Genomic DNA, 27,688 nt, shown 5'->3' with positions numbered 1-27,688 from the left:
GGGGCCATCCTGCTTTCCTAACAGAAAAGCCCAGCTGAGAATGACACCAGCACAGAGGAAAGTAAGCAAGGCCAAGAGGTCGGGAAAGATGATTGCTACTGATGTCATCAAGCACCCAGGTACGGCCTTGCCTAAAACTGTCTGCCCTTAGCCTTCTTAGGTACGTAAATCATTCTCTCCTGCTTCGTTTGATTGCTTGTTTAGGCCGATTTGGTTTTTCTGTCACTCAGTGGCTATCAAAAAACAACAACAACAACAACAACAACTCCAATTGTTCCTTGAAGTTGTCTAAATGGAGCATCCTGGAATTGTGACAGTATGGATTTAGGCTAGGTTCAAGGGGGACTTTGAGATAACAGTGCAAAACTCCACAGTCTAACCTGGAGATCCAAATGGATTCAAACCGTATCTGTTGGCGGCCTGCTATAGGCTGGGCCAGTCACATTACCCAAATTAATCCTCATAGGACCGACCCTGTTAAGGTAGCAACTGATGACCCCATTTTAGAGGACGTGGCAGAGGCTCAGAGAAAGGAGGTGACAAGGCTATAGCTTGGAAGTGTGGAGCCAAGATTGCACACCTGGATTCTGCTGTGTGCAGCCTGAGAAGCCTCATGGTATGGCCTGTCCGTGTGTCAGGGCACCTGGCCCCACGCCTGGCATTCTGTGGGTGCCTGAGACTTGGTAACTGTCATGTGCCTGTTACAAGACTCAAAAAAGCAATGTGCACTGAGGCAGGCAGGGACCTTCTTTCCCCAGCACTAACACACCTTCCCAGTTCCCCGAGGACTAGAATCCCTCTCTTTCCCTTGCTTTCCTTGGAAGAGTCCTGCTCTTGTGACCACAGGGCAGTCCCCCATTCACAGCCGGCATTGGGAGCTGCTACAAGGGAGGCCAAGAGCCTTCACCCCTCCACTATGCCTGGGGACATCTCTTTCCTTGGAGCCTTGGGGAACCTGACGCCCGACTTGCACACCCGAGGTCTTTTCCAGAACATGCCAAGAGTCTCACTCGGTTTAGAATGGGATGTATCCATCACTGCACTTTCCATGTCTCACTCGTGCACTCCTTTCTGTGCACTGTGGCCTCCCATGCCTGCCACAGGAAAGGCCAAGCTGACAAGAACTCAACAGCTTAGCACTTGAAGGGACACACGAGGCAAGAGCTGACAGCTGGAAAGTTCTATTTAGAAAAGACCTCACGCTTAAAACTGAAGAGGCTGTCGAAGCCCTCAGGGTCCGGAAGCAGTGCTTGGGCCAAAGTGAACTGGAAGACTTCATGACGGCTGGAGGCTCTGGCCATGATGGGGGAGGAGAGGGTGTGGTGAGGTCCCTTGGGGTGACCCGAAGGCCCACTGCGTGCAGGGTCAGGTTGGCCAGAGAGGAAAAGGCAGAGGCTTGTCTCAGAGGTGTTCACAGACCAAACATGAATGGGCCAACCAGACAGACAGAGCACCGTAGCTCATGGGTGTAGAGTACAGGGACAGGGGCAGAGATCCAAGTCTGCTGGGGAACTAGTTAAGAACAGAGAAATTTTAACCGACACTAGAAGGCTGTATCAGTTGGATGTGTTTGGCTGAAGTGACAGAAAACCCTACCAAGAGTGGCTTAAACTATGAAGGCATCTAACATTGAATGTTTAATGACGATGTGAGAGATGGGAGGTCCAGAGGTGGTCTGGTGGCTCACAATGTCATCAGTGACCCAGGTGCCTCCTGCCTCTCCGTTATACCGTTAACAGAATATTGGTGTCACTGGTTCACGGTTGCCGTGTGGCTGCTTCCACTCCAGCCGTGACATCTGCACAATTAGCACTCAAGTCGGAAGCAAGGGGGCACCTTCTTGAACCCTGCCCACCTCTACTCAAGAAGGAGAATCTCTCACAGAAGCCCCCAAAGACTTCCTCTAATACCTCATTGGCCAGAACTGGGTCCCGAGCCCCTTCCCCAGCCAGTCACCAGCTGCAGGAAAAGTGGTTGCCGTGACTGGCTTGGACCAACCCTGATTCCTCCAAGTGGAGCATCCACAGGAAGAAGGCAGGGTGGGCTGGACAAAGGCTACTATGTGAGCATCTGACACCATCCAGCTCGAAGGGACAAGTGGATAAGGGAGCTGAGGGCTCAAAGCACAGGGGATGGAGAGCAGAAGGAATGGCACAGAGGTGCAGAGGTGTGGGGACAGCTTGGGTGCTCGGGATTACTGCTGGTTCATTACCGTGGGAACAGAGCACAGGTGGGAAAGTTGGGCAGGTCCTCATTTTCCAGTTTAGGCCTGGAGTGGGGCAGGCCTTAGGCTATGGGGAGCTCCTAGGAGATGCTGAGCATGAGAGTGAGTGCGGGAGCAGAGGGGAAATTGCAGTTTTGTACGGGCACTTTAGGAACGGAGTAGAGCCATTCTGTGACAGCCAATAATGTCGCTAATAAAACTCTGGTGGCCTCTATTCAAACGGATGATTATAATTGACAAGAGAGAGCAAACATGACCTTAACTCATACATTTGGTAGTGGCAGCTACCTGTTTCTGGATATTAGAACGCACACCCTCAGCCTGGTCCTTTAGACAGCTACTATGTCACATCCGCGACCCTGTGGCCCCCACCGGTCCCACCTTCCCTCAGCCTGGCTTCCAGCCGGAGGCCCCAGGGTGCCTGAAATGACTCGGTGCCCGGTGTTGTCATGTACACGGGATGCCCCCAGCTCGAGGGTGGGGCTGACTGTGTCCCACTCTCCAGAAAAGACAGCAGAGGCTAGAAGTGAGTGGGGGCTTGCTGTGAGGTGTGGGGTAGGGTGTGACACCAGAGCCGCTACCTTTCCCCGTCCACCGTGCTATGTATGACTTCAGGACTTTAGGAAGTTTGCTTATTGGCTAAACAAACCCAAGGGGGGCTCAGAACTCCTGCTCACTCCAGCGCTCCACCAGGGGGGGATCAGAGGATGGGAAGGGAGAGGACATGGGGAGGGGAGGGAGGAGGGCTCTGCTCTGTGCCATGCTCACCCATGCAGAAGGACACACATGTGACCCCATAAACATGTCATCCATCTGTTATGCCCTGGGGCCCTCCAAGCCAAGTGTTAAGAATACCCTGCTCTTGCAGGGACCACACAGTCCGGGGGTGACCAGGTGGGCAGGTGCACCGCGGGGGAGGCCCTCACGGTCCAGCCCGTGTCTGAGAGGGCAGCAGCCCTAATGAAGACCCTCTGTTCCAGGAAATCACATCCTGGGATGGACAGGTGCCCGGGTTGCCAGGTCAGCCAATTCTGGCCTTAAAGGGCAAGCTGGTATCATCCAGGCGGCTGATTTTTTTTAATTAAATGGCACATTGAGAACCCACTAGTCAAGCCCCAATCCTGCTCTCTTGTAGCCCTCAGCCTCAGCTTTGATTTCTTCTGGCGCCACAGCTTCTAAGCTTCAAGTTGAGTACCATTATGTATATCAATTCTGTTCCCTTCCTGCGTTGACTTTAGTGTTAAGAGGCCACCCCAATAAACTCCCCCTCGCACACAGGCCAGTAGGCCTCTTTTCATGCAGTTCTGTAAAACGTTGAGCTGAGGGTTTAGAATCACAAGGCTTGGAGGGGCCTGTCTGACCAAGCAGGGCGGGTGGGTGGGCACCAAGGATTCACCCAGAAAACCTCAGCCAGCAAAGTGTCAGGCCGCCAGGAGAGCTGCCGCCAGGGATTGAGTGGGTTTAGAGGAACTTGATTAAGTGGATTCATCCAGGTGCCTCCAGGACAGCAGGCCCCGGAGGGGGGCTGTATGTGTGAAAGATGGAGTGTCCCAGCTGCCTGGACCCGCCCTTTCTCCAAACCAGGTGGCGAGACATGGCGTTGAAATAGGAACACTGGCATTCAAAGCTGGCTCCATCACTTAGTCATCAAAAGGAAAATGAGCCTCAGTTTTCTTATCTGTAAACTGGGACTCTTGAAAGCCCTCCCTCTTAGGGTGGGGTGGGGGGGGGGTAATTAAGCGAGGTAACACCGGGTTAGCTCGGAAGCTGGTTGGGGCTGAGTGTACTCCCAGACACGCTATCATTGCTGTCGTGATCCCTGTCTTCCAGGGCAGGGTCGGAATGCTTTCTCCATAAAGCATTTTACTCCGCCTATGTGTCTGCCACAACTCCTCATCTCTGCTGTTCTGGTGCAAAACAAACCTTAGCCATAGGTAGTCCGCACTCTCCAGCACTGCTTTCTGGGTGATGGGGGTTCAGGCACCTGGGACCCGCCATGTGTCGCAGTCGCATTTTCAGCAGTGGGCAGGGTTGTTTTCCCAACAAGTTACACTTGGCCTTGGATCACTAACCCTGTTCTAGGAGGCTGGCTGGGCATGAGTCCCCTGGAGTCCCCTAAAGTCCCCGGGCAGAGGCTCATGTGCCCTGGAATCCATACCTCCCGGCCCCCAAGCAGTGGGGCAATTAGTAAATCGTGCCCCTGGGGGCCTTGCAGCTAAGACCCGAGTGAGTGGCGCTCTGTCCCTTATTCAAACGACCTGGAAACCCAGTCGTGGGAGACAGGGGATTCGCCCAGGTTACACAAACTCAGTTCAGACTTCCTGGGGCACTGTGACCTGCTCTTCATCACTGTCAGTGACAAGGGAAAGGCCTCAGGTGGGAGGGGTGTGTGGGCAGGAGGACCTGTTGGGTCACGCTAGCCTGGCCTGTCAAGGAGCAGCTCTGGGTGACACATGGCCCACGTGTGTCACCTTTCAGCTTGTAAGAGAAGGTCCCTTTGGAAGCACTGGCTTCTGTCCTTCGATGGAGAGCCGACTGCGTGCCAAGCACAGCAACCCTACGAGTCAGGTTGGGAAAGCCGGGCACAGAGAGGTCAGGGCTATTTCCAGGTCACACAGCAGGTAGGGGCAGAGCTGGGGTCTGATGCAGACCTGATGCCCAGGCCCACACTCTCTACTTCCCCAGGAGCCATCATGACACATGCCAGTGTCCCTCGGAGAGGTACCAGCTATCAGCCCCGGGAGCCATCCCTGCCCAACAACCAGGCAGTCATAAAAGGGAGGAAGGACAGGGACGTCTCCAGGGTGCCAGGCTGGGTTTGAATCCTGACTCTGTCTCCGGGTGAGTCGCCAAGTCCTCCTGTCCCCATGGTGCTGAAATCAGCAACTACTTTTTAAATTTTTCTAATTAACGTTTTTTATTTAGTTTTGAGAGAGAGAGACACACACAGAGCGTGAGCAAGGGAAGGGCCAGAGAGAGAGGGAGACACGGAATCCGAAGCCAGCTCTAGGCAGTGAGGCAGCTCTGCCAGGGAGGCAGAGACCTAGTGGCCTGCAGGCCACCGCACCCTGCCCAGGAGGATGATTTTGGGGTGGTGGTGGTGGTGAAAGGGTGCCCCTGCATGTCCACAAGGAGGCCACCAGGTAGGGGCAAAGGGGCTGCGCCTATCCTGAATCTGGACCCTGTCTTGGGGCTCCTGGCCCTCAACCCATCTCTAGTCAAGCGACTTTAACCAAGGGCCAGGAATTAGGCCTCAGGGGCCAAATCCAGACTTTGAAAGAATTAATTTTCCATTCAATATTGGGAGAGTTCAGATGGAAACCCAGGTGTGGCGATTTTAGTGGTGGCTGTGTGATCTGACATGAGAAGATCTAGCTGGGGAGGAGCCAACATGGAGGGAGAGCGTGCAAGTTGTTTTTGCATTTTGCATCCATGAAATACAGCCAGATCAACTCGAAACCATCCTGCACACCTAGAAAACTGATTTGAGTATTAACACAACAACATGCACAACCTGAACCACAGAACTCAGCAGGTACACGACACGGAGAGGCGAACTGGGGGAGAGAGAAGCTGCGGAGGGCAGGGAGCTTTTTTTGCATGTAGAGAGAGGATGGAGATGCGGGCGGGGGGGTGAGGTATGGGAAAAGCACTCCCCCCCCCCAAAAGCATTTGGAGAGAAAGTGAAAAAGTGGAAACAGCCACAGTGACTGAACTAAAAAGGGAGAAAGGAGAAAGGAGAGGGCTTAAATTCCATTAAGATGCTATAAACAGGTGGAACGCAGAGCCTGGACGTCCACAGCTCAATACCTGGCAGTGCTCTGGTGGGAAGGGCAAATCCCCAGGAGGAGAGTGAAGTCCAGTGGGTCTTCGAGCCACAGGGGAGAGGTGGTTCCCCTGCTGGGAGAACATCTGGTAGAGGCGGTGCGGCCCCCACAGAGGCACAGGTACCAGCAGACCCTGGAGAACAACCATATTCGCTGGTGCTGGAACAAGGTTGTCAAGGGTGAAGCCTGGCACCAGAATTGTGTAGTGATTTTGCATAATCCCTGAAATGCTGCCGCTATATGATTGCGTGAACTTTTTCTGGGGCGGGCTGGCACCCGGTCGCAGTCTCTGCGCATCATCAGCAGCACGGTCCTGTGAACGTTCCTGGGTGCGGTTGGCACCTGGCCATTGCTCAGTGAGACTCTCCCGCGGAAAGTCTCAGCGGGTCAAAGCCACAGACCCTCAGAAATGAGGGGTCGGGAAACACCGCTGCATCTGAGATAAAACTCAGGAGGGAGGTGCCGCCTGGCAACCTGACGGCTTGGTCACGGACAGTGTAAAAGCAGGCAGTGAATGGAAGCCGGAGACAAAGGACAGGTGTGCGACTGCTGGTTGGGGAGAGCAGAGTTCCCATACTAGAGACTGGGTAGCCGGGAGTCGCCATTTTCACCCCTCCCGTGCATGAGCATACATACCTACAAGCGCCACAACAATCCACCCCAGTAAGCTCAGCAGCGCCATCTAGTGGAGAATGGAGCCGTTACACTAAGCCCCGCCCAAGTGGGCCAACCTCGCTCTTCAGGAACACCACAAGTCTCTCTGCTTGCTTAGTTTATGGACTATAAAGTGCTTCATAGTTTGACTTCTAGGGGAAAAGGATGTAATTTCAACCATATTTCAGGCTCTTTGCTGGTCCATCTATTCCATTTTCTTTTTCTTTTTTTGTTTCTTTTCTTTTTCTTGACTACAGGAAGAGAAAAAATTTATTTTTATTTTCAATTTTTATTAAAAAATTTTTCTTTAATTTTTCTTTCTACTATACTTTTTACTTTTTTGTAAGTTTTCAAATTCTATTTAACTTCCATCATTTCATTTTATTCTATATTCATTTTTCATTCTATATTCATTTTTTTTCAAATATTCAAATGTTTTCCTTCCCCCCCCCTTTCCCCTCCAATCTATCAATCTCATTTCAATAACCAGAACAAAACACACCTAGGATCTAGCATCATTTATTTGATTTTTGTGTGTGTGTGTTTAATTTTTAATTTTATATTTTTTACATGATTAATTCCTCTTCTTCCTTGAAAATGACAAGATGAAGTTATTCACCCCAAAAGAAAGAGCAGGAAGAAACGACAGCCAGGGACTTTAACCGACACAGACCCAATCAAGATGTCTGAATCAGAATTTAGAATCACGATAATAAGAATACTACCTGGAGTCGAAAATAGATTAGAACCCCTTTCTGCACAGATAACAGAAGTTACATCTAATCAGGATGAAATAAAAAATGCTATACTGAGCTGCAATCTTGAAAGGATGCCATGGTGGCAAGGATGGATGAGGCAGAGAAGTGATTCAGGGATACAGAGGACAAACTTATGGAGAATAATGAAGCAGAAAAATAGAGGGAGACCAAGGCAAAAGAGCACGATTTAAGAATTAGAGAAATCAGTGACTCATTAAAAAGGAACAACATCAGAATCATAGGGGTCTCAGGAGATGAAGAGAGAGAGAAAGGGGTAGAAGGTTTAAGTGAGCAAATCACAGAAGAAAAGTGTCCTAATCTGGAGAAAGACACAGACATCAAAATCCAGGAGGTACAGAGGACTCCCATTAGATTCAACAAAAACTGACCATCAGCAAGGCATCTCATAGTCAAATTCACAAAATACTCAGGCGAGGAGAGAATCATGAAAGCAGCAAGGGAAACAAGTCCTTAACCTACAAGGGAAGACAGGTCAGGTTTTCAGCAGACCTATCACCAGAAACTAGGCAGGTCAGAAAGGAGTGGCAGAATATATTTAATGTGCTGAATTGGAAAAATATGCAGCCAAAAATTCTTTATCCAGCAAGGCTGTCATTCAAAATAGAAGGAGAGATTAAAAGTTTCTTAGACAAACAAAAATTAAAGGAGCTTGTGACCACTAAACCAGTCCTGCAAGGAAGTTTAGGGGGGACTCTCTGAGGGGGGAAAGGATGAAAAAGAGAGAGAGAGAGAGAGAGAGAGAGAGAGAGAGAGAGAGAGAGACCAAAAGCAACAAAGACTAGAAAGGACAAGAGAACACCACCAGTAACTCCAACTCCACAAGAAACATAATGGCAATAAATTTATATCTTTCAGTACTCACTCTAAATGTCAATGGACTAAATGCTCCAATAAAAAGACATAGGGTAACAGAATGGATAAGAAGACAAGATCCATGTATATGCTGTTTACAAGAGATCCACTTTAGAACTAAAGATATCTTCAGATTGACAGTAAGGGGATGGAGTACCATCTATCATGCTAATGGCTGACAAAAGAAAGCCAGAGTAGCCATACTTATATCAGACCATCTAGACTTTAAAATAAAGACTGTAACAAGAGATGAAGAAGAGCATTATATCATAATGAAGGGTCTATCCACCAAGAAGTCCTAACAATTGTAAAGATTTATGCTCCAAATGTAGGAGGACCCAAAGATATAAGTCAATTAATCACAAACAGAAAGAAACTCATTGATAATAATACCATCATAGTAGGGGAATTCAACACCCCGCTTAAAACAATGGACAGATTGGGGCGCCTGGGTGGCTCAGTCGGTTAAGCGTCCGACTTCGGCTCAGGTCATGATCTCGCGGTTCGTGAGTTCAAGCCCCGTGTCAGGCTCTGTGCTGATGGCTCAGAGCCTAGAGCCTGTTTCAGATTCTGTGTCTCCCTCTCTCTCTGACCCTCCCCCATTCATGCTCTGTCTCTCTCTGTCTCAAAAATAAATAAAGGTTAAAAAAATTTAAAACAAAAACAAAAACAAAAACAAAAGACAATGGACAGATCATCTAAACAGAAAATCAAGAAGTAAACAATGGCTTTGAATGACACACTGGACCTGATGGACTTAACAGATATATTCAGAAAATTAAATCCTAAAGCAACACAGGGTGCCTGGGTGGCTCAGTCAATTATGCGTCCAACTTCGGCTCAGGTCATGATCTCGTGGTCCATGAGTTCAAGCCCCAAGTCGGGCTCTGTGCTGACAGCTCAGAGCCTGGAGCCTGCTTCAGATTCTGTGTCTCCCTCTCTCTCTAATCCTCCCCCATTCATGCTCTGTCTCTCTCTGTCTCAAAAATAAAGAAACGTTAAAAAAAATTTAAATCCTAAAGCAATGGAATATACATTCTTCTCCAGTGCGCTCAGAATTTGCTCCAGAATAGATCATGTACTGGGACCAAAACCTCTGGGACACTGGAAAGGCGGTCATAAGAGGGAAGGATATAGCAATCCAGGCCTTCTGACAGAAGGAGAAAAGGTCTCAGATACACAACCTAACCTTACACCTTGAAGAGCTGGAAGAAGGACAGCAAGGAAAACCTAACACCAGAAGAAGACAGGAAATAATAAAGATTAGAGCAGAAATCAATGCTATCGAAACCAAAAAACAAAACAAAACAAAACAAAACAAAAACTCAGTAGAACAGATCAATGAAACCAGAAGCTGGTTCTTTGAAAGCATTAACACAATTGATAAACCACTAGCCAGTTTGACCAAAAAGAAAAAGGAAAGGACCCAAATAAATAAAATCAGGAATGAAACAGGAGAGATCACAACCAACACGCAGAAATAAAAACAATAAGAGATTATTATGAACAATTATACGCCAATAAAATGGACACTCTCGAAGAAATGGACAAATTCCCAGAAACATATAAATGCCAAATCTGAAATAGGAAGAAATGGAAAATTTGAACAGACCCATAACCAGTAAAGAAATCTAAATAGTAATCAAAAATCTCCCCCAAAACAACAGTCCAGGGCCAGATGGCTTTCCAGAGGAATTCTACCAAACATTTAAGGAAGAGTTAACACTTATTCTCTTGAAGCTGTTCCAAAAAAATAGAGGAGTGGAAGGAAAACTTCCAAACCCTTTCTATGAGGCCAGCATTACCTGGATGCCAAAACCAGACAGAGACCCCACTAAAAAGGAGAACTATAGACCAATTTCCCTGCTGAACATGGATGCAAAAGTCCTCAACAAGGTATTAGCCAACAGGACCCAACAATACATTAAAAAAATTATTCGCCATGACCAAGTGGGATTTATACCTGGGATGTAGGGCTGGTTCAATATCTGCAAACAATAGATAGGATTCATCACATCAATAAATGAAAGGACAAGAACCACATGATCCTCTCAATAGATGCAGAGAAAGCATTTGACAGCATCCTTTCTTGATAAAAATCGTCAAGAGAGTAGGGATAGAAGGATCACACCTTGAGATCATAAAAGCTATATATGAAAGACCCAATGCTAATATCATCCTCAATGGGGAAAAACTGAGAGCTTTCCCCCTAAGGTCAGGAACACGGCGGGGATGTGCACTCTCACCATTGTTATTCAACATAGTATTGAGATTCTTAGTCTCAGCAATCAGACCACACAAAGAAATAAAAGGTATCCAAATCAGCCAGGAGGAGGTCAAACTTTCACTGTTTGCAGGTGACATGATACTCTATATGGAAAACCCAAAAGATTCCATCAAAAAACTGCTAGAACTGACCCATGAGTTCAGCAAAGTCACAGGACATAAAATGAATGCACAGAAATCAGTTGCATTCCTATACACCAACAATGAAGCAACAGAAAGAGAAATCAACGAATCGATCCCATTTACAACTGCACCAAAAAGCATGAAACACCTAGGGAGAAATCTAACCAAAGAGGTGAAAAATCTATACACTGAAAACTATAGAAAGCTTATGAAAGAATTTGAAGAAGACACAAAGAAATGGAAAAATATTCCATGGTCCTGGATAGGAAGAACAAATATTGCTAAAATGTCAATGCTATCCAAAGCAATCTACATAGTCAATGCAATCCTTATCAAAATAACACCAGCATTCTTCCTAGAGCTAGAACAAAGAATCTTAAAATTTGTATGGAACCACAAAAGACCCCGAAGAGCCAAAGCAATCTTGAAAAAGAAAACCAAAGCGGGAGGCATCACAACCCCAGACTTCAAACTTTATTACAAAGCTGTAATCATCAAGACAGTATGGTACTGGCACAAAAACAGACCCTCAGATCAATGGAACACAATAGAGAACCCAGAAATGGACCCACAAATGTATGGCCAACTAATCTTTGACAAAGCAGGAAAGAATACCCAATGGAATAAAGACGGTCCCTTCAGCAATTGGTGCTGTGAAAACTGGACAGCGACATGCAGAAAAATGAACCTGGCCCACATTCTTACACCATACACAAAACTAAACTCAAAATGGATGAAAGACCTAAACATAAGACAGGAAGCCATCAAAATCCTCCAGGAGCAAGCAGGCAAAAATCTCTTTGATCTTGGCCACAGCAACTTCGTACTCAGCACGTCTCTGGAGGCAAGGAAACAAAAAGCAAAAATGAACTACTGGGGCCTCATCAAAAGAAAAATTCTGCACAGCGAAGGAAACAATCGGCAAGACTTAAAGGCAACCAATAGAATCGGAGAAGATATTTGCAAATGACATATCAGATAAAGGGTTAGTATCCAAAAGCTATAAAGAACTTATCCAACTCAACACCCAAAAATCAAACAATCCAGTGAAGAAATGGGCAAAAGACATGAAGACACTTCTCCAAAGAAGACATCCAGATAGCCAACCAAAACATGATAAAATGCTCAACGTCACTCATCATCAGGGGAATACAAATCAAAACCACATTGAGAGAACACCTCATACCTGTCAGAATGGCTAACCTTAACAACTCAGGCAACAACAGATGTTGGCGAGGATGCGGAGAAAGAGGATCTCTTGCATTGTTGGTAGCAATGCAAGTTGCCGCAGCCACTCTGGAAAACAGTATGGAGGTTCCTCAAAAAATTAAAAATAGAACTACCCTATGACCCAGCCATTGCACTACTAGATATTTATCCAAGGGATACAGGTATGCTGTTCTGAAGGGACACGTGCATGCCAATGTTTACAACAGCACTGTCGACAATAGCCAAAGTATGGAAAGAGCCCAAATGTCCATCTCTGGATGAATGGATAAAGATGTGGTATATACATACAATGGAGTATTACTCGGCAATCAAAAAGAATGAAATCTTGCCATTTGCAACTACGTGGATGGAACTAGAGGGTATCATGCTAAGTGAAGTTAGTCAGAGAAAGACAAATTCCTATAACTTCCCTCCTATGAGGACTTTCAGATACAAAACAGAGGGAAGGGAAGCAAAAATAATATAAATACAGGGAGAGAGACAAAACATAAGAGACTCTTACACCTGGAGAACAAACAGAGGGTTACTGGAGGGGTTGTGGGAGGGGGGATGGGCTAAATGTGTAAGGGGCATTAAGGAATCTATATTGTTGCACTATATGCTAACTAACTTGCATATAAAGTCAAAAAAATAAATATAAACGGAAAAAGAAGATCCAGACGCTTGGGGGACATTCCCTCCGGGCCGCTCTCTTCTGGGGCTGAGCTGGAGCCATCCTGTGGACAGAGCTTGTCCCCCTCCACAGTCCCCACTGCTCCCTAAGCTCCCCCTGCCTCTCCAGACTCGGCCCCTGGAGTCATCTGAGTTTGCTGTCCTCCCTGCTGCCTCATGGAGCTTCACTTCCTCATCTGGGCATGAGCCACAGCCATGTCAGCCTGCCCCAGTCCCTGGCCAGGGGTCTCAATGGGCTGAGAAGTTAGCCCTCAAGGCCAGCCCTGCAGAGGCAGCTGAGAAGGGGAGGAGGTGGGCCAGGAGTTGGGAACAAGGGCTCTGGGAAGTGTCCCCAAGGTATGCCACGGCTTCTGAATTCCCAAGATCCACCCTAACAGTCCCTCATATGGCCCTCCATCAGGCATTTGCAGACCCCAGCCAGCGGGTGTCTGTGGTCCCAAGGTCAACACTGAGGGCACACAGCAGCAGACGCCCGGCCCAGCGCTCCAGTTCTGGCATGTATAGCTCATGTATGGCACATGTGCTCATGTATAGCACAGCATCCTGTGAGGCGGCTGTGGCCAGGCCCACTTGCAGGGAGACAAGGGGCTTGCCCGAGGTCATGCACACTAATAGGGGTTAGAACCTCACTCTGCCAGTCTATAAAGCTGCGCCTCAAAAAGCAGACCATGTCCCCAGGAGACCGGTCATCAGGCAGTTACAATCAGGTGATTTGAGTATAGATGCGGTGAGTGTGTCAGGGTGGGGGTGGGCAGTGGGCAGGCAGGGTTGGAAGAGCAGAGTCCTGAAGGGGGAGGGGCTTTGCTAGGTGCTGAGGACCCAGCTTGTGCAAACGCCCAGGGGTGGGATGCAATGGGGGCGACAGGGCTCACATGCTAAGGCAGGAGCAGTGGGGTGGGACAGAAGGTGACGCTGGGCACACTCGCCCCCACGTGTGGAAGCCCCCAGATTCCCCCCTCCTCCCTGCTCCACCCATGTCCTGGCAGCCCTGGCTCCACGTCTCCATCTGTCTCTTGCCCCAAGGCCCGGCCCCCTAGCCATCTCCTCAGCGTCCTGAGATTCCACACTGTCCTGTCTTGGCTCAGACACAACAGATGGATTCCGGCCCTTGAAGTGATAATTAGTTTCTCATTACCGAGAGGTACCATCCTGACATGTCCTCAAAGTTTAACATAAATTAAAATTGGAAAAAAAAAATCCAGACTATTAATGGTGTAAATGAGCACGGGAGTAAGAGAAGGTCCCTCGGCTCCTATTAATGATGGAGCCCTTCTGGTCCTAGAGAGAGGGAGGAGGTGGGCTTGACCCACAGGTGGCCTGTGTCTATTCAGTATTCTATCTATCATCACATTTTTCTCAGCACGTTTCTGCATCTGGCCCAGAGCCCTTAGAGAGCTCATGGACTGGAGAGGAACCAGGGTGATCACAGCCCTGTGCTGGAGGGATCTCGGTGAGGCCAGAGGGGGCTGTGGAAGGCGGTGAGAACCAAGAAGGGCTTCGAGGAGGAGGGTCTCCCAGGATGAGCCATCATCTGGCCACAGGGAAGCAATGGGAATACATGATGAATGAGTAAGTGAATGAATGAATGAACGAATGAACAAATGGGTGCCCATCCAACAGAGAGCAAGAAGGAGCAGCCAGCCCAGGCCCGGGTGGAAACGCGAGGCACCCTGAGTGGGAGGGCTGTAGTGTGATAACTGCCACACACCTGTCCTTATGGCCCTCTCGCTGCCACACCTAGCCTGAGCTGGCTGCATGGGAGTCCTGCTCTGTCCTCTGCTCCAGGACACTGCTCATCATTCCTAGCAACATCCCCCAGGGTGGCCTCAGTATCCCCACGTGTACTTGTACCTGCCCCCTGGGGGTTGGCTGAGTTCAACAGATTGATAACGCAGACTCGGGTTAATTAGCTAGAAAGGTGAAACCAAGGAGTACCGAATGCACGAAATACAGACTCGAGACAAAGCTAAGATTCCACACTAATAATTAAGACACGGGCATCCCACTGCAGCCTCAGGGCCTTTGCACTTGCTCTTCTCGCAACCTGGAACTCTGCCCAGTGCATCACTTGCTCCCGAAACACCTTTAGGAACTGCGTCCAACATCCTTCCTGATTTTATTTTTCTCCACTCTATACGCCGCCACCTGACTTCGTGTACACATCACTTCTTTTTTTTTTCGTCTCTCCCACTAGACCGTTGGCTACATGAGAATGGAGACCCCTGCTGGCTTGAGCCACCGCTGTGCCCTGGTGTCTGGAACCAGCCTGGCATGTGAGGGCCTCAGTGAATGTGCCCCGGGTGAGTGAATGTTGTAGACCACAAACCAGAATGTCCTGGGTAGTGCTGAGGGCTGTTTATTCACCCTTTATTGACCCCCTACGTGTGCCTGGCACCGACCTAGGCATAGACACAGCAATGAATGAGACAAAAGAAACAAACAAACAAACAAACAAGAACCCCCAGATACCTCTGTGCCCTGCTCCTGAGGCAAAGACACTGTGGAGGGTAGACAGTGAGCACACTGTGTTAGAAGGGGCATGCACGGCAGAGGAAAGGCAGGAGTCAGGAGGCTCAGAAGTGCCAGGGTGGGGCTGGAGGAGGTTGGGGGCCAGCCACGGCTGGGGCGTGGGGGAACAATCATGGGAGAAGAGATTGCACAGGACCTGGTGCCCTTGTGCATGAGGACTCTTCCTCCGGATGGGGGAGCCGTGCCTGGGTGCTCGAGCAGGGGTGGAGGCCTGAATGCCCCGAAGGGATGAAGTTGGTAATGGCAAGGGAGACTAGGGGTGGGGGATGCTGTGACTGGGGGTTGGGTAGGCGGGGATGGTTCCTCCGAGAAGGTGACACGTAAGATGAGGCCGGTGTGCATGCGTCTGTCTGCCTGACAGGTCGCGTGCTGAGTCACTTTGACTTGACCTCTCTGGCTTGTCACCACCCCCTCCCGCCCCCAGGAAGAATCCTCCTTCTAGGGGCCCACTCGCCAAATAGAAATGACCAACGCAGAGCCCACAGCCCCCCACCTCCTTCCAGGCTGTCAGACTCTCCGACTCTGGGCCACTGTCTACCTGGCGTAATCACCCCCGGGCCAGGTACCAGATCATTCGGACAGCCCCCACCCAGGCCCCAGGGTCCTGAAATTATCCACATTAGCCAATCCTAAGCGTGTCACCTGCCTTGCTTGTTCCCTCCTGCAGAAACCACAAGTAAGGCGCCTGTCACAATTGTCCCTCCTCCTGGGGTTTCGTCACGTGGCCCTGCACAGTGTGGCGTGCCCCTTCCTCCTGGGAACCGTGAGTAACAAACTCTTCTCAAAGGCATCGTCTCCTGATCTGTAGGCCTTACTGAACCTCAGATTTTCTCTAGATACACTTTATTTTAATGCGGCACTACCAGACCCTTTGCAGACAATTAAGAGTAACAAACAAATGGACTGTATACGTTGTCATGACATCTTCAGCAAAGTTAATGTTATTAGAAGTCCTTCCCCCCCATAAGATGAAGGTTCCGTAAGAGCGGAGGGCGTATAGGAAATGACCCTGAGCAGACCAGGCACCTGCGAAGTTCTCGGTATCTGTCTCCCCAGACTGAGAGCTCAGGTCCAGTCATCCCCAAGTCTCGGGCTCCACCTTCCTACCGTGCTTGCTGTTTGGTCGGTTTGTCAAATTCAGCTTTTAGACTTGTCAGCTTCGCAGGGAACTTGTCAGCTCCAAACTCATCTTTCAAGCAATAATCAAGTTACACCGTGCACGAGACGGCCTGTTCCCGGAGTTATTTAATTAGAATCCGCAGCTATTAGCTGGGCGAGAGTCAGCACAGCCTATTTCAAAGCCAGCTACCTCTCTGGCGGAGGGTGGGAATGCACAGTGTGGGAGGGAAGAGGATGAAGTCCCTGAAGATACGAGGTGGACTCCTTACGTTGGGAGCGTGGAGCCTCTTGTATTTCCAGGGAAGCCCCTGAAGAGGGGAGGGCTAGAGCCGAGCTTGGCTGTTCACCCCACGGAAGGAAGGGCTGAGAATTTCGGAGGGCTGTGGTTCTGGGAGCAGCCTGGCCCAAAGGAAGTACACGGAAAAGTCTGCCCCAAGACTGCTGTCCTGGTTACGACAAGGTTCAGCTGCTGTCATGGAGGTGCCCCGCATGAGTTTGCATCTCTCTCTGGCTCGGTCTACAGGCAGACGGTCCAGGGCTGGCCTGGCAGGGCTGCCCCAGGAAGCTCCTCTCCCCAAAGCCCTGTCATCCCAGAGGAGCCACCCTGGGGCCAGTGTGGGAGTTTGCGTTCCCAGCAGCAGGACAGGGAGAGAAGCAGAAAGGGCCTGATTCTCTGCTAGGAGACACCCCAGAAGGACAAATCGCTTCCTGTCCCATCCAGGGCGGAGAGTCTGGTCACTCAACCGGCCCTGCTACAGAGGATGCCGGGAACCCTAGGGTCTTGGGCAGCCACACGCGCAGTTCAAAGTCCGGTGTCTGGTTACTCTGAGTAGTGGATAATGCCACCGGGAGCCACATGGACACGTCTGCCACATCCCCTTTAATGTCCTCTCTCAGCACTGACCACTCTCTACCCTGAGTTCATGTTTTACGAGAGACTGTTCATCGCACAAGCTCTATGAAGTAATTTCATAATTCAGGAAGCAGGTGAGAACCCACCAGGGGTGTCAAATCGCTGAGGGACGTGATGACTGTCTCTGAAGCTCCCCACCCAGAGCCCACTGAGTACCTGCAGCCAAAGGTGTTTTGAGTCGCAGAAGTCATCACATTGGTCCCCACTCTTTAGAACATGAAGACTGTCCCCAAGAACCCACTTGGACTAAGGAGACCAGAGGTAGCCAGGGGCCCTGAGCTCACAGGAGAAAGTCTCATTGGTGGAGCATCCCATGCTCCCAGCAGACTGCTTCCCAGGCCCTGAGCTAGGGGACATTCAAGTTTGGGGATGCAGAGCAAAATGCACTAGTGGGTGTGGTCCTGGAAATAAGGGGTGCTGCTCCAAATGCCCACCCCTGCCTGCCTCCCCCACCTCTGTCCTGTATGTGCACAGCTTCCTTTGGTGTTAAAACCCTCCAGGTTCCTGTGGTGGGGGGGGGGGAATCGCTCCCCATGTGGGACATGGAAAAGCTAGACTCCTGCATTACAGTGGAGACTCAGCTGCAATGTTTGAGACCCCTAAGCTACTTTGGGGTCCCACCCCCACGCCATTTCCACTCCCACCCAGGCCGGTTCTCGGGACTTTGTTACCCTGTTGTGAACTCTTGGTCATAAGCAACATAGGCCACAGGACCTAAATGTTCCCCTTGGCCCTTCTGAAAATGTGGGGCAATGTTAGTGTAGGAAGGTAGGATACAATCTCTACATTGCTTTCTTTTTTTTTTTTTTAACTTTTTTAATGTTTATTTATTTTTGACAGACAGAGAGAGATAGAGCATGAGCATGGGAGGGACAGAGAGAGGGGGTGAGACAGAATCCGAAGCAGGCTCCAGGGTCCAAACTGTCAGCACAGAGCCCGACGCGGGGCTCGAACCCACAAACTGCAAGGTCACAACCTGAGCTAAATTGGGACACTTAAACAACTGAGCCACCCAGGCGCCCCACAATCTCTACATTTCTGTAAAAAAAAAAAAATTTTTGTTATAACATTTCTTTATTTTCGAGAGAGACAGAGACAGAGTGAGAGCTGGGGAGGGGCAGAGAGAGAGGGAGACACAGGATCTGAAGCAGGCTCCGGGCTCCAAGCCATCAGCGCAGGGCCCGATGAGGAACTCGGACCCAGGAACTGCAAGATCGTGACCTGAGCCGAAGTCGGCCACTCACCGACTGAGCCACCCAGGCGCCTCCACAGTGGGCATTTCTGCCCTGCAATACTCCCACGACAAGTCCCTTAGGTGATTTTTCCATTTAGTTGTTCTGGTGAATTCCCTAGGACTGCATCACTCCACACTCCTCCGACCGTGACATGCGCGGCCCCAATTCTGTGCGGCGAGGATGCAAACAGAGTATCTGTGATACACCTTTCTGTGGCACCGACTTCATTACAAGATTTGGAATAACGGCCTCCCTCCTCCCCATACAAAAAACACAAGAGCAGGGGAGGAGAGAGATGCCTCAGGAAAAGCAGCCCAGTCTCTAAAGCTTCACCCAGCTGGGGACAGAAGGACAGACCCGCAGCTAGGGTGGCCTCTCCTCTCGTAGGCCGCGGACACGAGATACCCTCTTGATGGGAATCCACTGCAGAGAACTCTGAGGGGTGTGCACATTCCCGTTGTCCACGGGACAGTATCTGCTTGCCCGGGCCACTGTGTCCACACGGTGCACGCACGTTGCATCACACACACCCGCGTGGGTTTGGGTCCGATTCCTGGCCAGTGTCCTGCACCTGTCCCGGGGCTTCCTGGAGCTCAGCATCTTTCGCTGCACTTAAAATGCAGGGATGGGGAACCTGGGTGGGCCTCAGTCCCTCGGCATCCCACACGTGGTTTTGCTCAGGTCGTGATCTCACAGTTTTGTGAGTTGGAGCCCCACATCAGGCTCTGAGCTGACACCACAGAGGCTGCTTGGGTTCTCTCTCTGCCCCTCCAGCACTCGCACTGTCCCTCTCTTTCAAAACAAGTATTTATTGAAGTTGCTTTAAACTTCAAAAATGAAACAAAACAAAACAAAATAAAATGGAGGCATGGAGCCGTGGTTCTCTCATTTGGGTTTTATTTTACTTTACTGTTTTGAAAAATCTTTTTTTTCAATCTGTATGCAGTTTCTACACAGCGGTTTTCTGGCTCTAGGGATGTGCTCCCTGGCTCCCAGCGTTCGCCGTGCGTGTCTGAGTCTGTGGTGAATGGGTCACACCTGGCCGGGCTAATGGTTCTCATGATGCTGGTTCCTACAGAAGTCAAAAGGCTCCGCTTTGAGAATATGCTGGAGCTGCAGAAGGCTGGAATGAGGCTCCAGGAGAGGGCTGGGCTCTAGGCTGGTGGGAGACTGCCTGGACATTTTGCCTTCTTCTCTGTCATTACCTGAGGCAGCTGGGGGGTCCTCGGTGTCATGGCCTGGCTCCACATAAGGACTGAGTCCTTCCTCCTGCCCTATATTTTCCCATCGGCCCTTCATAACGGCTTTGAACTCTGCTCTCTTGCTTGGGTGGACGCTCATCAATTTCCTCCAAAGGTTTTCTCATTTAAGGGTCGCAAATACTAGAACATAGTTGTATTCCCCGCTCGGTATTTGTCCTGGCGCATCCCAGAAGAACCCCCCCCGCCGCCCCAGATGGCTGGAACTTGGATTGGGGAAGGGCTGTGGCTCATGGAGTCAGCAAAAAGGAAGGGCCTCACCATGATGGTGTGGCCCTCCACCTTGTGCTTCCTACAACTCCAAATCCAGCAGGTCACTATCCCACCGACACTCCTCCAGCCTGTGAAACTGTTCTGGATCTGGTCCCACCCATCGCCCTGGCCAATCTCCTGTGCCATGTCCCCGGGCTTCCTGGAGCTCAGCATCATTCCCTGCACTTAAAATGCAGGGACGGGGCTCCTGGGCGGGCCTCAGTGGCTCAAGCGTCCCACTCTTGGTCTTGCTCAGGTCGCCATCTCACAGTTTTGTGAGCTGGAGCCCCGCGTCGGGTTCCGAGCTGATAGCACAGAGTAGACTTGGGATTCTCCCTCTGTCCCTCCCCCACTCGCACTGTCCCTCTCTAAGTAAATATTCATTTAAGTTTTTTGAAACGGTATCCCTTCCCACGTGCTATGTGTTCAGGGGTGTATATTTCTTGACGTGGGCACTCGCCCAATGGGACAGGATCCCGTCCTTGGTGTTATCTCTGGGGCTCTTTTTTAGGAGTTGGGGGGAGAGGGGAGACCCAGGAAATGGGAATTGACCTAAGCAGGGGCTGGCATGGCTGGCTGCCCAGCCTTCTACCCAGATCCATTCCTGGCATTAGAACTTTTGTTCCCAGGGAAAGTGGTCTCCTCTGCCCCACCCCTGGGCCCCACTGTGCAACGCTGTGTCTGTATATTGTATACAAAGGTACTTGTCTTGTCACTTTGTAAACTACAATGGGCATGGATTAAACCAATATAAACAGATAAAAAGAATAATCAAATACAATAAAACCCAGGTAAAGTGAAAGAACAAAATAAAGACATGGACTGTGGCTCAGCTGCTTCCTTCGGTGCAGCTTCCTATCTTCCTTCAGGGTAGGTTTCAAATGGTGTTATTTGATATTTATTAAGGTCAAAGGGGTATGATTTTATTCCCTTTATTAGGTGTCACATAGCAAAACGCTGTTACTAAGAATCTGAATAACCTTTGTACCGGTCCCTTTTGGCTCGTGTTGCCAAATTGGGATCCTGGGGTCATTGTCCATGGCTCCCAGTATTCACTACTGGCGGTGGACCTTGTTCCCCATGACAGAGGCTGGGTCCTGTCTGTTCCCTCTGGGGCTCAGCCTATTGCTGGGGGTGTTGCTGCCGGATGATGTGCCCAAGCTCCAGTGGGGGGGGGGGGCGGGGCGGGGCTAAGCTGGAGCTGGAGGAGAAGGCTCCAGGGCTCCGCTAGGGGGCTGGGCTCCCTTTGGGGATCCTGGACTCTAGGCTGGCTGGGAGACTGTCTGGCATTTTTTCCTTGTGCTCTGTCACCTGGTGCTCTTCGGGCCTCGGTTTCTCTTTGAGGAGTTCGGCAGGTATAGCGGGCTCGCTGGCAGTCTTTTGTCCTGCCACTGACCTGTTGTACCTCCTGGTTTGGGGAAGGACTGTGGCTGTGGGAGTTGGCAAAACGGGAGGGCCTTACCATGATGGTGTGCCCTGTGATGAGGGAGCATAAGGTAGGCTGAGGGCAAAATACAGGCCGGTACTGCACCCCTCCCACCCCCCTGGTTGGAATATGTTTGATAACCCCAGACAGTCCTGGCTACCCAAGAAGAAAGGAAAGGGGTTTAAGGGCTTGCCATGGTGATGTGTGGAAAGTAAGGCCAGTGGAAAATAAATCCCCTTACTGCCTACAGCCCTTTGACAAGTCCTTGAAACAGGCAGAGTGGCCTCCCTGTGGGAGTTCAGCTGCCCTGAGGATGACATTGTGGTGGGGGACAAAAGAGAACCTTAGCTTCACATGATCCCAACCTCGAGGATCCTTGAGGATCCTTCCTTCGAGGAAGTCTGCTTCCTTTGTCTCAAGTCCCCCACGATAGAAGCTGGCAATCATCCTGCAAGCTTCTACTTTTCTCTTTTCCTCCTTTACTCTCATTTCAGGGGCTTTTCGGGGAGTGTGGTCTTACTGGAACACTCTCCTGTCGATTGAGCAAGCTGCCACCCTCTAGCCCCGGCCACTCTGTGGGGAGGAGAGCGCCTGCCCTTTGGCTGCAAGTTGGTACCCTGGCCGGGATGGTAATGAGATCCAGAAACTTGATGTCCTGTCTTCACTCCTGTCCTTAGACAACGTTGTCTGCGTAGGGCACGGGACAGCCACCTAAGCCACGAAGCCTAAGACTCCCAAGTGAGGTTTCCTCGTCAGGGGTCTAATGCGATCCCCTCCACCACTCTGGACTAGCCACCTGTGGCCGCAACAGCTCCACTGGGAGACAGCAGGAACCAGTACCTGAGTGAATTAAAACCCAACTGGGGACCGTTCCCTAGGGGAGTTGCTTGTGAAGACTCTATGGGTGGGACTGTCACTTGGACCATGATGGATTTACACCTGTGCTGCTTTCTGTCAATGTCCTCTACTAACTACTACTGAAATTACAAGACTGTGCAATTGATTCCCCCTTGTGAAACTTTTCTAGTGTTTTCCGTGGGTTACAAACGGCAGGTTCTTCAAGAACCTGGAGCCTGGCCTCTGTGGCATGCTCTTCAAAGACCAGGGAATCAGGACATGACCATCAGGGCCCTTTTCAAGCACGGCCTTCGGGGTAAGGTATTTCGGTCCATTCGCCGGGCACCCATCTGCAGTCTAGAATGCAACGGGGAAGTGGGGGGACACTAGCATCCCTCCTTCAGGAGCCCTTACTCGGCCAGTTGGCGGTCATGGAGATTTTATTCAAGGGACGCCTGGGGCACATTGACACCAGGAAGCTCTGACATACCGTGTGCATGGGGTGCCACCCAGGAGTCGGGGGCATGGTCAGCGGCAACGGAGCCTCTCTCTCTTTTCTTTCGACTTTTCTCTCTGGGAGGAGCATGGGGGCTTCTCTTCAGTCTCCAAAGATTCTCCCTTGGGATGCCTTTGTAACCCACTGGCAACAACTGGGCTTGCAAAATGCAGAAAGGACTGATCCTGTAACACTGTGTGGCCTTAGTAAACGGACAGAGGTACCCACCTCCAGGCCTTCATGGCTACCCGGACCCTGGGGCCCCTTGGGGAACGTGCTCAGGAACCAGGTCAGGAAACTCCCTCCTGATATATCGGAAGATAGTTGTCTCAACAGGCCTCCTTCCTCCTAAGAGAACCCAGGTTAAGGGAGGAAACTCAGGCCATCCCTGACAAAGGGGACGCAGACTCTTTCTCTCTGTTCCTCCTCCTACTAGATGTGAGGGCTTCTCCCTCATTTATTTCCCGGCTTCACAGCTATGATTAAAGCCACGTGTGCTTAGTCTTCCTTGGACGGGGACTTGAAGGAATATTCCCGAGCAGCTGCTAAAACTCCATTTGTTTTCCCCTCTTCTCTGGCCTGACCCAGATCGCCCATTTCCACTTTGGGGGAACAGAAAACATGGCATCTGTGCCTCTGACAGAGCTGATGAGGTTGGAACCAGGAAATTGTCCTTGCCTGCCTTCTGCTGGCACCTCACCTCTTCTGCCTTCCCCTCCCCCTCCTCCTGTTTCTGCACCACCTTGGCTGTGGCCTGAGTACCTGGTTCCTATCCCATCCTCAGTGCCTCGGCACCGCCGGCTCCTTCTCCTACCCTCCAGGTCAAGGAGCCCAGAGCACCCCTGGGACCACCCGCCCCAGATCCCCCCCCCCCACTGGCATCCCGGGAGAACAAACGGATTTTCTTTTTTTAAGTGGACGCAGGTGAAAAAATTCAGTGTTGAAACTCACCTAAGTTTGGTGGACCTGTCTTTAGACTTATCTGCATTAAATAGAAAACGTTTTTTCTACCAAGGTTTGCCAAAGGTCAGAGAAGCTCATTTTATGTTGGTTGCAATTTGTTAGCACAAAGATGACTTAAAATAATGGTTAGTTGTGCCTGGTTCAAAGTTGTCACAGGTTAAGATAGCTTTCAAAGTCTTTGGTAACATGAAACTTTAAGGTTTCGTTGTTGCTGTTTTTTTTTTTTTTAACATTTATGCATTTTTGAAAGAGAGCAAACGGGGGAGGGCTAGAGAGAGAGGAAGACACAGAGTCCGAAGCAGGCTCTGGGCTCCAAACTGTCAGCACAGAGCCTGACATGAGGCTTGAACTCACGGACCAGGAGGTCATGCCCTGAGCCGAAGTCCGACGCTCAACCCACTGAGCCACCCAGGCGCTTCAGTAACCTGAAACTTCGAAGTTTTCTTTCCAGTCTGCATGCAAAGGAGATGAAGTTCATTGGATATCTAGGTTTTTTTTTGTTTTTTTTTCCAAATAGGACCGAGTGCTCAAGCATTGATTCCTAAATATAAGGTTTGTCTGCTTTGGAAACAAGGTTCTTTTTCTCAGTTGTCTGCCAGGAGAACCAAAGCTTTCTAAAGCATTCTAAAGCTTTCTAAAGATCAGGTCTTTGATGACCTCAAGTGAAAACGTGTCCTTGGTAAAGGAGCTAGGCTTTGCTAACAGCTCTATGATGCTACACGTTTGCCTGTAGGATCTCTCATTGCCACCTTCAACCTTGGTTGAATAAATAAAGTTGTAAGGTTTGTAATGACCTGCAATCCTATTTGGGACAGGCCTCATAACCTTCCAAGGTTTTAGCAGACTTTCCCAAGATTTCAATTGTAAATGAAGTCTTTCTGACCAGGTAGGCCTTTTCATTTGGTATGTTAAGTTACTCAGAAAAGCTCTATCAAATGATGGTAAACCTTGGGCTGTACTGCACGGGTAAATGTTGCAACTACCCCCACTCTACACGCGATTCCTAAAGTTTTCAGTGTTTTGGCATAAGGTTCTCACTTGATAGTCTGATTATTGAAGTGTTATGTGTTGCAGAAATAACTGAGTTTCCTCGTCAGCTGCATCCTTAAGGACCTCTCGATTCGGAAAAAGGGCTCTGTGGACAAACACGGGTTTGAAAGCGTTTGAAAACGGGTAAGAATGTCCAGATTCAGAATTAAAAAGCCGCAATCAAACTGAACAAGAGTTGGGAACGTGGGACTGAACGAACTGAGGAAGATCAGAGTTTTGGGACTCTTGTCAGACACACTGCTGGTTTTCTGATGTTTGCTCTTTCTGGTGAAGGAAACTTCCTCTTAAGATAGCTATGATCTACGGAAATGTCATCAAGCATTCCTTTGTGAGTGGAAGCATTTATCTTTTCTCTCTGCCTAAACCCTCTGGCATTCACACCCTCCCAGTGAGTATCCTTTCCCTCGTGACAATCGTACTCATTTGCGTTAAGTCCTTGGAATGGGACACCATTGGAAATACTGGTTATTTTTACCAAGGCTTTGGGATGTCCTATTTGAGAGCCATGCACAGACTCAGAGGTGTGAGCGTGTAGCTCCAAGGGACCAAGGTTGACTTTGGGAAACATGGAGCCATACAGCCCCTTGGAAATGTTGACCCGATACCTTGCTTCCAGAGTTCCCAGTAGCCTCCCCAGGTGAGTCAAGAATGTCACTTCCTGGCAGGTGCAGGAACCTCAGGATATCTCGGGGACCTCGTGAAGAGAAATTCGTCCAATTCCACAGATATTGCAGGCCTGTCTGACAGAAGTAACTGGCTTGGCTTCTGGCCCGGAGAGGCTACAAAAAGTTCAGTCTGGAGATTCCTGATAAAAGGTTCCGGCAGAGCAGACTTGAAAAGATCCTTATGATCCATCGCTATTCTTGCTGAATTTATGGAAACAATTGGGCCAAGGTTGTTAAAGCTGGACTTGTCCTACGAGTCAATTAGTCTCGATTTGGCCATCTCTGGAAATGAGGGTTTTTACAGAGACAAACTATGTTTCAAGAATGCATCGTTAGGGATGGTAAATCCTAGTTATGATTGTCTTTAAAAGTTTGTTGTTTGCCTAAGCTAGACAACTCGAGGTAAACTTTGTCACAGTAGCACAGGTATGGACAATCTTCTTGCTTGTTATTCTCCAGGAATAATAACCCCATGGGTATATGATTTAAACGACTGGAATGTGGGATGGATTCACCTATCAATAGACAAAGAGGCTAGTGGTTTATTCATCCTTCACTTGAGGCTGGGTTAATTCATAAATCTCTAAGCATGCAAACATATCCCTCCTAAACCTGATCTGACAGTTACTAGAAACCTACCCCATAGAAACCCAAAAGACCTGGTTTATTCAAAGGATGGAAAGTCGAATACAACAGGGGATTTGACTCCAAAATAAAAGGGCTGCAGTCAAGTTACAGGGGCATTTTTCACGGGCACCCGTATCTAAATGAAACCTGTACCCCCTTTCGCAGGAAATCCATGAGCACACGAATGTGCCTTCTTCTTCCTGTGAACCTGTGGAACACTTGTTCACACCTCTTATGATGATGGCAACTTTCTTTTTCATTCTCTTTCCCCAAGTTCTACTAACAAGTCCTTCTTACAATGGGTCATTCAAAAGGACCACCACAGACATTTGAGGTACAAACCAGAAAGACCAACCTCATTCCTGCTGCCTCTTCCCACTCTCCTCTGAGGATGCTTCCTGCCCGACATCTAACATCTCACTGGCAGCACTGGGAAACACTAAGTTTGTAATTTGCTCTAACCAGTCACCCTCATTTTTCTCGGTTCCAGAAGAGTACCTCTGATTAATTAGCTGATTGCTTACTGAACCAAACAGAGTCTACAGGATGGCTGTACATACATCACTTGTTACACAGTTAAGGCCTTAAATGACTCTCAACATACTATTATAGTGTTAAATACGAACATAACTCGAATGCAGAAAACAGTTCTACAAAATAGAATGGCATATGTGCTAACTGCTGCACAAGGTGTAACTTCTACTCTCATCAAAACAAAATGCTGTGTGTACATTCCAGATGACCACAGAAACATTTCTGGATTTCTCACTGACATGAGTACCACATGGGACGACAGTTCCCAAGAGGAGACGGGTCCTGTGTGGGACCTCGATGCGACCGCGGTTAGGCTAACGTGTGCCCCTTTGTGGGTAAGAAAGAGGCACACGCCCCTCCTCCCACCTCTCCCTTTCCACCACCCCCCACTTGGCACTGATCTGTCTCGAAATATGTTTCCTGGATTATTGTTGTTATTGGAGATACTTTACAAAATTCCTCAGTTTTCAGGCAGGAAAAGTGATGGTATTTTACAACGAAACCGTAAGATGCATGCTTACCCGTAGAGACCCAGCTTTGCAGGGAGTGCTGCGTCAACACCTAGGATCGTGTTTACATATCTGCTGTCTTTTCAGCTCCTTTTAAAGACAAACAAGAGGCTTCTTCTGCATGCAGCGCGTAATGGAAACATCGCTCTATGCTGGGTGACTGAAGACATTTTTAAGCAAGATGTGCACATCATATTAGGATGAACTTTATTTTTACATTGTTGTACAATTCATTCGTAAACTTAAAAAAAAATACAAACACATGATTTAATTGTTGTCCCAGAACAGATTTTTGTGGTGCTACCTGCCGCTTCCTCTACTCCTGCTCGTGTCAGAAATGACCGTTTCACTGGAACAATTTGCACGACTTGAGAGAAAGGTCCCAAGTGTGTCCTGACAGTGGGGAAGGAGGACACAAACGTCCTGCTCGGCGTCCTGCTGCCTATCCCCGGGGTGGGGGGTGGGTGGACGGCAGGCCCCCACAGCGCTGACCCTGTGGCAGGCTGGGGTCTAGAAAGAACAGTCCCACGAGAGCGCCACCCAGGGGGTGGGGGTGGGGCACGGGAAAGCAATCTGTTGGCAGTTTTTGCTTCCCAAATGAGATTCCGGGCAGCGTGGCTCCAGCCT

The 27,688-nt window shown here is 49.5% G+C and overlaps 1 protein-coding gene across 7 annotated transcripts; it reads left to right on the top strand.

Moving 5' to 3' along the window:
- LOC144614945 (uncharacterized) lies at window positions 1-27,543 on the top strand. Of its 7 annotated transcripts, none has more exons than XM_078441343.2 (4): window positions 1-119; window positions 14,842-14,947; window positions 15,844-15,939; window positions 21,875-24,742. In XM_078441343.2, exons 1-4 carry the CDS (start codon window positions 102-104, stop codon window positions 21,940-21,942), a joined length of 288 nt encoding a protein of 95 aa, XP_078297469.2. In that variant the 5' UTR covers window positions 1-101; the 3' UTR covers window positions 21,943-24,742. The 7 variants fall into 7 exon arrangements, 2 of the variants coding, with proteins under 2 accessions (XP_078297469.2, XP_078297468.2); XM_078441342.2 differs by lacking the exon at window positions 21,875-24,742 and adding an exon at window positions 19,390-21,077; XR_013553283.2 differs by lacking the exon at window positions 21,875-24,742 and adding an exon at window positions 27,149-27,543 and having other exon boundaries at window positions 12-160.
- The last annotated feature ends 145 nt before the right edge of the window (window positions 27,544-27,688 follow it).

This window comes from Panthera onca, chromosome F1 (genome assembly GCF_046562875.1).
Source record: "Panthera onca isolate mPanOnc1 chromosome F1, mPanOnc1 haplotype 2, whole genome shotgun sequence".
NCBI lineage: Eukaryota > Metazoa > Chordata > Mammalia > Carnivora > Felidae > Panthera > Panthera onca.
This window is presented reverse-complemented; position numbering and strand designations above follow the sequence as displayed.

Excerpts from the sequence above, each read along its gene's own strand:
- LOC144614945 (XM_078441342.2), top strand. Across the intron at positions 14,948-15,843 it reads CCTCAGTGAATGTGCCCCGG|AAACCACAAGTAAGGCGCCT; the intron begins GTGAGTGAATGT and ends TCCCTCCTGCAG. Across the intron at positions 15,940-19,389 it reads GCCCCTTCCTCCTGGGAACC|TTTCTACACAGCGGTTTTCT; the intron begins GTGAGTAACAAA and ends ATCTGTATGCAG.